The sequence below is a fragment of the Spermophilus citellus genome, assembly GCF_964194105.1.
Source record: "Spermophilus citellus genome assembly, chromosome: 3".
In the NCBI taxonomy this organism is placed as follows: domain Eukaryota; kingdom Metazoa; phylum Chordata; class Mammalia; order Rodentia; family Sciuridae; genus Spermophilus; species Spermophilus citellus.
The window spans coordinates 86773238-86785230 of record NC_138184.1 but is presented as its reverse complement, the minus strand read 5'-3'; the positions used below and the strand labels follow the sequence as shown (position 1 = coordinate 86785230).

General features: G+C 46.3%; 1 protein-coding gene across 1 annotated transcript; it reads right to left on the bottom strand.

The window, feature by feature from the left end:
* Nucleotides 1-829: 829 nt before the first annotated feature.
* Nucleotides 830-11696, bottom strand: RFC5 (replication factor C subunit 5). The gene is made up of 11 exons (XM_081283430.1): nucleotides 11493-11696; nucleotides 9815-9879; nucleotides 9419-9555; nucleotides 8068-8147; nucleotides 7102-7175; nucleotides 5917-6076; nucleotides 5150-5231; nucleotides 4434-4563; nucleotides 3801-3878; nucleotides 2339-2393; nucleotides 830-1347 (listed from the first exon to the last, which is right to left on the bottom strand). Exons 1-11 carry the CDS (start codon nucleotides 11552-11554, stop codon nucleotides 1251-1253), a joined length of 1020 nt encoding a protein of 339 aa, XP_081139556.1. The 5' UTR covers nucleotides 11555-11696; the 3' UTR covers nucleotides 830-1250.
* Nucleotides 11697-11993: the final 297 nt, after the last annotated feature.

Sequence of the window (11993 nt, the reverse complement as noted above, 5' to 3'; positions counted from 1 at the left end):
TTTCCTTGGGGCCCACTTGGCTAATAGCTTCAAACTGCTAGTGAGCCATCTAGATGGAGGGATAACCAACCTACTTCTCCCTTTTGATGTCAGACGCTCCTCAGCTTACCACGCTCCTCAGCTTACCACGGGGCTGAATCTCCATAAACCCATTTTAATTTGGAAATACCCACATCAGAGGTGCTTTTCACACAACCCAGAGGCTGAACAGCTCAGCAGCACGTGGGAGGGCGGCAGTGGTTTCCCCTCATGATATTGAGGCTGGTGGGAGCTGCAGCCCTGCTGCTGCCCAGCATCACTGGAGTAGTGCAGGGCATGTTGCTAGTCCAGCCCAACGTCAAAATTAGAAATCTGGTTTCTACTGAACACATTGCACTTGTACCACTGTAAAGCTAAAAAACTGAAATTGAGCCACTGTTAAACGGAAGCCTAAGAATTTGACACCATTGTAAGGAACAGCCTAAAAGAAAGTTTATTGAGTACAATTAAAGATAAGTCAGCATTTCTAACGCTGGCTAAGAAGCAGCATCACTTGTGAGCACCAAGCTAGCTGCTTTAGCCTTACTTTAAAGCAAAACTGTAAAAGAGACTACTGTATCATTGGGATCAGTCCTTTGAGCAGGTCCAGGTTTCGGGTTGGGCTTCATCTGACAGGCCCTCCCAGTATGAAGCTAGTGTAATCAATGGCCTGGGATGGCACGATTCAGAGGCTAGCTCTGTGTTTAAAATTTCAAGTTTTTTTCCTATTGTCCACACCACTGAAACCTGCTACAAATTCTACTGCAAGAGGGGAAACAAAAAGATTAAGTGTTCACTGTTTTATAAGAATAGAACAGTTTGGGCCAGAAATTCACTAGAACTTGTTTATAAAGTTTATAATGCCAAATATTAGGTTGATAAACTTTGGAGGTGATTACCTTGAGTTGAAAGACATTTGGACCACAGTAGATTAGAAAACCTCATGTTACAGACCAAAGGGTAGGCCAATTTCCTGTTATCCAAGCAACTAAAGGGTAAAAATACTAAAAAAGTAAAAAGCAGTGTGATAAGATAGGTATATGTTAAAATTGTTTTCTATGTTGGTGTTTCAAACAACCAAGACAGTACTTTGTAAATATCTGCCCGTCCATCCTGGACCAGAGTTTTCCAAGACCTGGGCTGACTGGCTTCATTCTACAGCCACACCTATAACAGTCCTCTGTTCTCCAGTCAGGGATGGGCCCTGAGAGGTGGAGATTGGCTTGGAGCACCTAGGCCTCTGCCACAATCAGGTCTCGGGTAACCTGAAAAGCAGCAATGAGGGAGCTCAGCTGAATCTTCTCACTGGTGCCAACAGAAAGTCTGTACCTAAAATAAAACAAACACGAGAAATAAAGAACATCACAGAGAGCTGCCTGTGGGTAAGAGAACTGGAAAGCAAAGGAGGGGCGTGGGAGCTGATCCAAAATGATCCTTGATAGCAAACTCAGGTGTCCTTGTACTCCCTCCTTACTCTAATACTGGTTTAGTAATCTGAAACTAAACAAATTTTAAATCTACCAACAGCAGTGTTCTGGACTTAAGTTTGTTCTAACTCTCTAGAGGGGCATAATTCATGTGATTAAGGGTTATTTCTTCTACCAGCTGCACTAAGAGGAATTAAAATGGAGATTTCCTTCCTTGTAACTGACATTTCACTGTGAAGTTGGGCTGATACTTATGGGAGTCTGTGGTCTAGTAAGTAGAGCAGGACACAGGCAGTTCATCTTTACACCTTTTAAGTGCCCAGCCATCAAAAGCAAAATCATACAGCATAGTGATAAGTGACCTAATTTGTACACATGAAAGCTTAGTGACAGCAAATTGGAGTTGGCCTATACTGACGTCTAGTTTGAACCCAATGCTCTGTCTACTTAAATGATAGCTGCCAGCTTCACTAGGGGCTAATAACAGTGTTTACTGAACCAGGCAAAGTGGAAAATTGAGTTTGTGTTGACTTTCCCCCCTAATATGTTTCAGTATGCCAAAATGCCTGGAGAGCTGGTCGTCCCCAAATGACCTACAAGCCTGAACTGGAGCACGTCTCCCCCAAAACGAGAGCATCTTCAGAATGTGGGTGAAGCCTTTGAGGCCAAAGGAAAGGCCCTCATCTCAAATATGTAACTGATCTGCTTGGCCTTGTGCTGACTTAAATAAGCATCTCCATCCTCTGCCACATCCCATTTACTGTCATCCCAAACTAGATTATACCACAAATGAGGTGATCAAGAATGCTAAGCCCACACAAGTGGAAAGAAAAACCTCACAACAGGGGTGCACTGGGGGCGGAAAAGAATTAAACTGGGAAATTCATACTCACTCAATGTCTGCCATTTTGGTCAGTAAATGTATTCGAACTGATGATGGAAAGTCCACTGAGGGAAAACAAAATCAAATGAGCATGGGATCCCCCTACTACCACCACCCCAAAAGGAAAAAACCCAGAGGAAAAGTATACTTTTAACACTGAACTTCTCCCGACAAGTATGAGTTTAAACATCAAATAGTAAGAGTGGACTTCTGAGGCCTCAGACTGATCACAAGTTCCCAGATATCTACGAAAGTAAAAATGGTGGAGTTTCATACTTTTCATTCACTATTTTGTAATTCTTAATAGTGTAGTTTAAAAAAGTGTGTGTGTGAGTGTGAGTATGTATATGAGATCCCACAGTGACAAGGAGAACACAGAAGGGCCAGCAACACTGCTTTTTTTGGGTAGCTCTACAAGGTAACTGGAGAGCCGAGTTCTCAGTTTCAGGAACACCCACGGCAGCTGGCTCTACACAGGCCAGCCCAGTCCCCGACCCAGGTGGCCTCCCATCTGCGGAGACTGAGGAGGGAAGAGCTCTAAACCACTGAGCAGGGGATCACACAGGAGCCTGAAAAAATGCTGCACCCAGCTCCTCCCCAGAGCTGACTCAATGCCTGGTGTGATCCCTAGGTGCTGCCCAGGCTGAGAATCCACTCTACAGAAGGTTCCAGCAAGCATGGAGCTAGAGATGGGTCCTTAAGATTGCTTTGGCTGACATTAAGACAGACTCCCCTCCCCCTCTCCTCAGGGTAAGTATTCTTGTAGAAATGTGAATTAAAACATTCTACTTACTGCTGTAAAACACAAACCCCTGGAAGAAGTAAAGTTAGTCTTCAGGAGTTTTTTCCTATTCACCCAGCAATTCCAGAGATTACAAGGTTTTTGGAACAAAATTTTAAACAGCAAGACAAAACTAATAAAAATTGAGGGTCAGGTTTATAATACTTCCTCATTTCTTTGCTTCAAGAATAAAGCCTGGGGCTGGGGATGTGGCTCAAGCGGTAGCGAGCTCGCCTGGCATGCGTGCGGCCTGGGTTCGATCCTCAGCACCACATACAAACAAAGATGTTGTGTCCGCCAAAATAAAAAATAATTATTAAAAATTCTCTCTCTGTCTCTCTCTCTCTCCTCTCTCACTCTCTCTTTAAAAAAAAAAAAAAAGAATAAAGCCTGGTGCAGGGCATAGAGGTGCACACCTGTCATCCCAGTGACTCAGGAGGCTGAAGCAGGAGGATCTCAAGTTCAAAGCCAGCCTCAGCACTTTGGTGAAGCCCTAAGCAACTCAGGGAGACCCTATCTCTAAATAAAATACAAAAAAGGGCTGGCTTAGTGGTTAAGCACCCCCAAGTTCAATCCCTGGTATAAAAAAAAAAAAAAAGAAGGATAGAGCCTGGTGAGCTCCCTCTGTAACCACCAGAAACCCAAGGGAGTGACTGCCACAGCTTTTTAGCCAGGAAACAAAGCAGGTTACCTCTGTGAACAAATAAGTGAATCTCGGTCAGGATGTCATGCAACGCCAAACCCTTCAGAGTTTTCAAATCCATGATATCTGGGGAGGTGCAGTCAAGGCAGAGAACAAGTTCCAGAACAAACACACTGCAGAGGATTTTGAATCCCAACCCTGATGGCTTTAATCTCAACATGGCTGCTTCTCTTCCAATTCCTAGCCACGTGTTAGGCCCCAACTCTTTCTCCTACATTTTACCTTCAATAAGTGCTCTCTACAAGGCCCAGTTGTTTTTCCTTCCAGTAGAGAACAGAACAAAATGCATTCATATCACTATTCTGAGGTTTTAGATTTACAGCAAAACAAGCATCAACACTGACTGCTTTAAAACCCTTGCATCTTCTTCCCCAGGACTATTTCCCTCCTGTCTGTGAGCCATGCTGCTTCATGCCTGACCCAGGCCAGAGCTGTTAGTGAAAACTGTGGGATGTTAAAGACAAGCACCCGCTGTGCCTACAGACGCCTGCTCCCACAACAGGCTGGCCAGTCATGTGCAGCCAGACGTACTCTGCTAGCAAGGTGCAGATGCTGGCTGCAGCCTGAGCTCTGGGGGCCCTCGCAGGCCCTAACCATGGTGGAGCACACGAGAAAGGGTACTTCTGTAGGCTGTGGTGAAGTCCTGATTCAACATCCAGTCCAGAATATTGGCGATATCTGACTTGAGTGGGTGCCCTGTGCAGGTGTAGACAGTCTCCTCTGTCACCTTCCCAAAGGCCATATTGGTGCTCTGCAGACAGAGGGGGAGATCTTTGAGGCTGTCAGCAGTTGCCAACCTGCAGGTGGCCAAGAAGAACTTACTGCAGCAGCAATGTGACCAGGGCCCAGGACAACTGGGGCCCTGCCATTTTCCACAGAGGTCAGAGCTAGCCTCATTCCAGGAGCTGGCCACTTGTTGCTATTAGAGCTGCAGAACCCCTTCCTGCCCCTGCCTTATTTGTGACAAATACTTCTTTTGTTTGCTTGTTTTTGCAGTACTGGGGATTGAACCCAAGGTGCTCTACCGCTGAGCTACACCCCCAGCCTTTCTTTATTTTTTTGAGATAGGGTCTCACTAAGTTTCCTAGGCTGCCCTCCAACTTGCGATCCTCCAGCCTCAGCCGCCCCAGTTGCTAGGATTACAGGCCTGTGCCACTGTACCTGGCTTGACTGATTCTTTCAATTAGCCAAATACAAACAGTAAGGAGGTCTGGGACATTGTGAGACCTGTTTTACCATTTCTAGATTTCTGAAGCTACAGATTGATTGTCCTGTTGCCTTTCCCAAAAAGTTATTTTGAAGCAATGACTTGAGATTTACTTTGAGGAAAACCATACCTGCAAAATATTCAGAGCCCTTCGCATATCTCCACTGGAGAGAGTCACAAGTGCTTTCATCCCATCTTCACTTATATCGACTCTGAAAGTCAACAGGCAGGGGATTTATGCGTCCCTGGACAGCACAAGCATTCACCCAAGGGAACAAGATGGCCTCACATTATCAGGGCCCCCAAAGAAAGAAAGAAAAAAAAAAAGGAGTTAACAGTACTCTCCTGATCAAAACCACCAAGAAATCACTCTGGTTCCTAGGCACAGGGGCTTCGTATAGTTTCAGCCTACCCCAGATCTAGAAAGACAAGTCCAAGCCATCTTACAATGAGCACCCTGAGAAAAAAGAGCCCTTGTGGGACCATGGGGACAGAGCCCAAACACATCCTTCAGAATAAGCAGCTGCTTGGGTTGGCTCCTGGCTTGGAGTCTGATCATTCAGAACAGAATGCCTCAGAACCTTGCCTTCTAGTCAGGAGAGGCTGGCAGCACCTGCAGAAGGGACTCGGCAGCATGTGGTTTACAGCGACAGAGGAGGAGGAAATTGGGACAGCTTCCAAGGGAGGAGGATGGAATCGAGAAGAGTCAAATGACTTTTATGAGGAATACTGTCCAAGAGATATCAGAGAAAACGACAGCAGCTGGTGGCCCCATGCTTCCCCTGGGCCAGGCATTCTGCTAAGTCATTTACAATGTCACCAGCCAGCGAGCCAGGGTCCCACCTGTGCTCCACTCAATCCCAAGACCTCGACTTTCCTGCTTTACAATGTACTCACTTCTCTTCTTCTACGACATGTTCCAGGCGGGGAACCATGAGTTCAGGTGTCAGGGGACCAAACCGGAACCTCGTACACCGAGACTGCAAGGCGGGGATGATCTTGGAGAGATAGTTACAGATGAGGCAAAATCTGGTATTTTCAGTGAATTTCTCAATCACTAGTGAAGAAAAATAAAACCACCTGAGGTCAAAGGCCATTCCAATTCTTCAAAGGACCTAAAACCCTGGCCTTTTCTTGGGTCCCAGGAGGGCACGGGAATAGTCAACACTACATGCAAGTGGGGGAGTTACCTGCAAGGAAACAGGGGGTTGTGGTATTTGGGACCAGAGATCTTCTTTCAAAAGCTACTGAACGTGTCAGGGTTTATGATTTGCAGCACCTTGGCAACTTATCCCTTAAGATCTGAGCCCAGTACAGGAGAGCCTGCCCTCCACATGAAGTGGCATGGTGGGCTGGAGGGGGGACTGGCTTTTTGCACACTTCCCGTAGACCTTATCTGGAGGCCTCAGAGCGCTCCGAGGGAGCAGCAACCCGAGCCGAGCAATGCTTAGACACCAGTATCGTTCTGCAGGGACCCTGTGTTCCCACATGGGGATCTGCTCAGACTGACAGTCACTCTGCGGAACACGATGCTGAAGAAAGGCTGCCAGAGCTTCCAGGACAGAAGACAGCCAACTGCCTCCTCCTCCCCCAGAACTTGCTACAAAGAAATAACGCACTGGCTCCTGGGGACTGACAGAAGCATTCTCCCGCTCCCTGCCCAGCTCGGCAAGCAGCCAGGCAGCTTTCTGCGCACACTCTAGACATCCTTCTCCTGGCTGATTTGCATCTAACGGTGAGGAGGGCAGAAGGGCCATAGTTTAGAAATTTGATTTGAACCATCAAGAAATTCAAATTCCCAACCTAAAATTGAATCCAGCCATAAAGGAGGACAAAGTACCAGTGACTGGTCATACTTAAGTCCCAACTGGGCTTATGTCCTTAAGCTGCTGCAATGGGACACCCTGGCTACAGGGTATTTTGTCTGGATCACGGGGTTCATGGAGAAAGGTACCCAAAGAAGCCTCTGGACCAGAAGACGAACAAGATGGAAAATAAGCCATACAGGCATCTCACGTCCAGAACTCCTAACTCTCCTCTCAGGGCTCTCACGGGTGGACACATGTTAGCAGCTCTTCTTACCTCTTCTCAAGGCATTCTGGGCATCCTGCGTCATGGCATCAGCTTCATCCAAGATCACTAGCTTAAACCCTTTCCTACGAAGACAAACGGCACGTCTACAAGACTCTCCAGTCTCTTCAACACCCAGGCCCAAACCTGCATTTTCGCATTTGTGTCTCAGGCCTGATCATGAAATCCGGCTTTCCCAGAACCCTGACCAAAGCTGCACCATGTGGTCACACAGACAGGAAATGCTCCTAGTTCCTTCAACCCGTACTGGGGACCCAGGTCTAACCCGTACTTGCCTGTGCTTCTGCGCCTGCACCTTCCTTGCACCCCCCCCCCTCCATTTGCTCTGTCCATCCTGGGACTGGAGATGGAACCCAGGGCCTCGCACCTGCTACGCCTGAGCTCTGCAGAGCCCCGCCCGACCCACCATCTGTGTCTTCCATCTCCTTCAGGTACGCCCTAGCCTTTTCACCTTTTTCTTCTTTTCAAACCACTATCCTGGTTCATTTTAATCTCGTTTGCTTAAATTCAAACCCGCTCATCTAGACTTAGGATGCAATCAGTCCTCAGATAACTATCAAAATAAAGTCCATGCTTCCCAGAGTCAAACTGCTAATGCAAGTTTAGAGAATATTTCATCATAACACAAGCTTCATGACATTTCATGACATCATAACACAAGCTGAACTTTCTCTCTCTCTTTTTTTATGCTTGCTTTGACAAAGTCATTTTTGCCTTTTTAAGCTGAAAGTTTAAAAAATAATAATAATAAAATTAAGCTGTATCATCTCAGTGATCAAAACCTCTAGGGAGAGCTGAGGTTGTGGCTCAGTGGTGGAGTGCTTGCCTAGCATGGGTGAGGCACTGGGTTTGATTCTCAGCACCGCATATAAATAAGTAAAGTAAAGATCCATTGGCACTTTTAAAAATATTTTTTTAAAAATTTCTAGGGAGAGAAATTACACAAATGAGTCTTACTTAAATATTGTTCTTGTGCTGGCAAAGCTCAGGATTGGCCCCCGAACAATATCTATTCCTCGGTCATCTGAAGCATTCAGCTAAATGTGGAGGAGAGAAGCCACAGTGAAAAACACATTGTTTACTATATGAATTCTTGGTTTTAATACAACTTTTCATCAATCCAGTTCAGCAAACTAGTTCTCCAGGCTAATGATGGCTAAGAGAGAATCTTCTTTTTTTTTTAAAAAAAAAGATGACAGTTATACTAAAAATTTAATCATCACATTATATTCTGAAAGGCAATTTTTCTCTCACCCTTTGAGGACAATCTTTCTACCCAAATTTGGGAAGTAAAAAATTGTCCTGGTTACCCTGAACAGCACCTGTGAAGTCCTTAGTTATTTGTAGAGTAAGAACAATCCTATTTATCTCCAAGACCATGGAGCCGATCTTTGTATAACTGCATCTGTATCTCTGTATAACTGTCTAGCGCAAGCTAGGAAAGAGGATGTCTGGAAAGAACAGAACAATGCTAATTTTATCTATCATAACCCAGAACAACTCAGGGTCACCACATTATAAATGTACTGAGGTAGGACCAGTGGCAGCAATGAGGTTCTGAGACCCATGTCTAAAGAGTAAGTCAAATGTTTTCCTTGCAAAAGAAAATCTTTAGATTTCTGTGATCTACATGCATCAAAGTCCCCACAATATTCAGATGGCATTTGAGTATGCCACGATTAATGAGAATTAAATGAAGAGATGTCTTAAAATGTGTTGGTGGGGTATGGGGCTTCCCAGGGCTCTGTAGTACCTGTTATCACCCCCAAGCCTGAAGGTGTTGGAGGAGGCAGGGGCTGGAAGTCCCTGGAGAAGGCTGTGGGGCGGCCTTTACCATGGGATGGGCCTGCAAGTGGGGGCTGCTGCCTGCTGTTATCCCTGGGGATAGGTCCAGCCATCATTTTCTTGTCCTCTGACCTGGGCCATTTCAGCCAAAGCCAACCAGGAGCCAAAGAGCAAGGGAGCTTATAGTTAGTACAGCTCAGTCTTCGGAGCATGAACAGGGCAGTGGAATGGGGAGAACAGTTAAGAAGGGCCACGCAGCAGATAGGAAGCAATAGTGCCATCAAGGAAAGTTTGGTAAAAGCTGGCAACAGGAAAGAAAAACACCTAGGCAACTGCCCTGGAGTTGACCAATGCCAATGCAGACCACAACTGCAAAAGGTGAAGTGAAACACCTTATTCCAGACCCACATCTCTCCCAACTGCCAGTGGGCAGCTTACTTTCAAAGTAAAATAAAACTAGCAGAACTAAAGTTAAAAGGCTAGAGTCCTTAGTCATTTGTAGAGTAAGAATAATCCTATTTACCTCCAGGACCATGGAGCCAAATTCTTTGTCTTTGTATAGCTGTTTAGCACAGGCTAGGATGGTGGATGTCTTTCCTGTCCCTGGAGGGCCGTAGAGAAGCAGGTGTGGCAGTCGGTCTTCACTGATGAATTTCTGAACTGAGGATCAGAAAGAAAGAGAGATGCCATCAGTCTTTGGAAGCTGCTTCATTCACTGTGGCTCTCTGACTTGGGCTGAATGCACTTCAACCTAATGCAATGTCCCAATCAAAGGCAGATGCAGGTAAGAAAAACTGTAAAGCCACGTCTTAGAAAGCTCGAACAGTTTCTTTAAAGTGATTACTCAGCAGAGACAATATCACCAAGAAATTTACATAGGTTCTACAAGTGGGACAGCAATTGACACATGGATACTTACTGGTACTTAGAATGTCCTGATGAGAAATGAGATCATTCAGTGTCTGTGGCCGGTATTTTTCAACCCTGAAATGTAATTTAGCACATTACAACATATATAAATACAAGAATATTATATTATGTGCAAAAGAAGTCTTTCATATCCCAATTCAAAGAGAAAAGAAACAAATCCTTTAAGTTTGAAGACAGACCACAGTTTTTCAACCAGAGGCTGTTTTAGTTGCTGGAGAACATTTAGTGACATCTGCAGACACTTTTAATTATTCTAGCTGGTGGAGGGGGCTAATGGAATCTCATAGGTAGGTGCTAGGGACACTGCTAAACATCCTACCATGCACAGGACAGTTATGCTGTCCACACCCTCCTGGCATCCCTGAATCTGGCCCCAAATGTCAAAAGTGCTGAGGTTGAAAACAGCTCTAATCTCATCTTTTCAGCCATATGCCTATAATCTCCCCCTGGATGGACACCTTCCACTTCAAAATGAACCTGAAATATTCAAAATGAATCTGAATATATCTATTCATCTGTTGATGGATAAATAAAATGTGGTCTATGCATGCCATGAAATATGATTTGGTCATAAAAAGGAATGAAGGATGGGGCTGGGGTTGTGGCTCAGCGGAAGAGTGTTTACCTACCATGTGCAAGGCCCTGGGTTTGATCCTCAGCACCACATAAAAATTAATAAATAAATAAAATAAAGGTATTGTGTTCAACTACATCTAAAAAATAAATATAAAAAAAGGGAATAAAGGACGAACTCTAAAAACATTATGCTAAGTGAAAGAAGCCAGACACAAAAGGTCACATATTGTATAGTTCTATTTATATGAAATGTCCCAAACAGGCCAATCCATTGAGACAGGAAGTAGATTAGTGGTTGCCTGTGGTGGGAGAGGAGGGGATAATGAGAAGTGAGTGCCAACAAGTATAGGGTTTCCATGTGGGGTAATGAAAATATTTGGAAGGAGATAGTGGGACAACTATATTCTGGACATATTTAATGCCACTAAACTATATATTAAAATGGTCACAACTATGTATTTTATGTTATGTGGCTTTCAGTATAACAAATTTAACTGGTTATTACACAAGAACAGCCTGGAGTTTTTCTAAATCAAGCCAAATCCCATCAAAGTCTTTAAAGCATTACTAAGATGTAGTCGTTGCAATGGGAGGATGAAGAATGCAAGTTCGGAGTCCAGACAATCTGGATGCAAACCCAAGCCCGTCTTCTAACTTTTCTAAAATGCACTTTCTTCACAAGTAAAATTTGAATGCAAACAGCATCTACCTTATGGGGCCTTTCTAAAAGATCAAACGTGTAAGAGGGTGACGTAGTTCGGTAAAGCGAATAACAGAGTCGGTGGCACTGAAGGTTCCGGCAGGAGGGAAGAGGGCATTTCGGCGGCAGGATGGGAGCCCTCGGGCTGTTCCCAGGCGCGAAAGCCTCTTTCCGTTTGCGGGGACAGGATGGGGGACACGGGGGAGCCCGGCAAGAGTTCGAAATAGAACGGTGGGAACCGGGGCCAGGCAAGGGCGGTGGGAGGGCCCAGGTCGGCAGGGTCAGAACGGGGTGCGACCATCCCACTGTGAAGTCCCCAAACTGCCATCAGCCCTAACTAACACCCCGCGGCCGACCCGCTTCCCTCCGCGGCGGCCGGGCCGCCTCCTACCAGGGCAGGTTCCTGATCTTGACTGTCGCGGGCTGCTGCTGCTTGGCCGCTGAGGCCTCCATGGCCGGGAGGCTCAGGTGACCGGGGCCGCCGCCGCCGCCGCCGAAGTCCCTCAACACCTTCAAGTCTCCTGCCGCGACTGGACCCCCTCCCGAATCCTGTCGCTCAGAGTTCGCGCGCCACCCAATTCTCGCGAGACTTGGCTTCCCGCTTCCGACTTCCTCCCGCGGCCCCGCCCCCTCTCCGTTGCTAAGGCGCCGGTTGCTAGGCTACCGGAGGTGCGGGCCGCCATCCTCCCTCCCTCCCTCCCTACAGCCAGCCTCGCACGCTCGGACACGGAGGGGGTTCCAGAGAGACGGAGCCCGAGAGGCAAGACCACCCCCTGCAGCCGCCAGATGTCATTACAAATTAAGGTCTCGTGGCTGAGGCCAGCTGTCCCCAGGGTTCAGACACCTACGTGCAAAGGAGCAGAAGGCGGCCAGAGCTGAAGCAAAAAAAAAA

Coding starts and splice junctions, on each gene's coding strand:
- RFC5 (XM_081283430.1), bottom strand. CDS start 11,554: ATGGAGGCCTCAGCGGCCAAGCAGCAGCAGCCCGCGACAGTCAAGATC. Junction 9,880..11,492: donor AAGATCAGGAACCTGCCCTG/GTAGGAGGCGGC, acceptor ATTACATTTCAG/GGTTGAAAAATACCGGCCAC. Junction 8,148..9,418: donor TTGGCTCCATGGTCCTGGAG/GTAAATAGGATT, acceptor CTCCACATTTAG/CTGAATGCTTCAGATGACCG.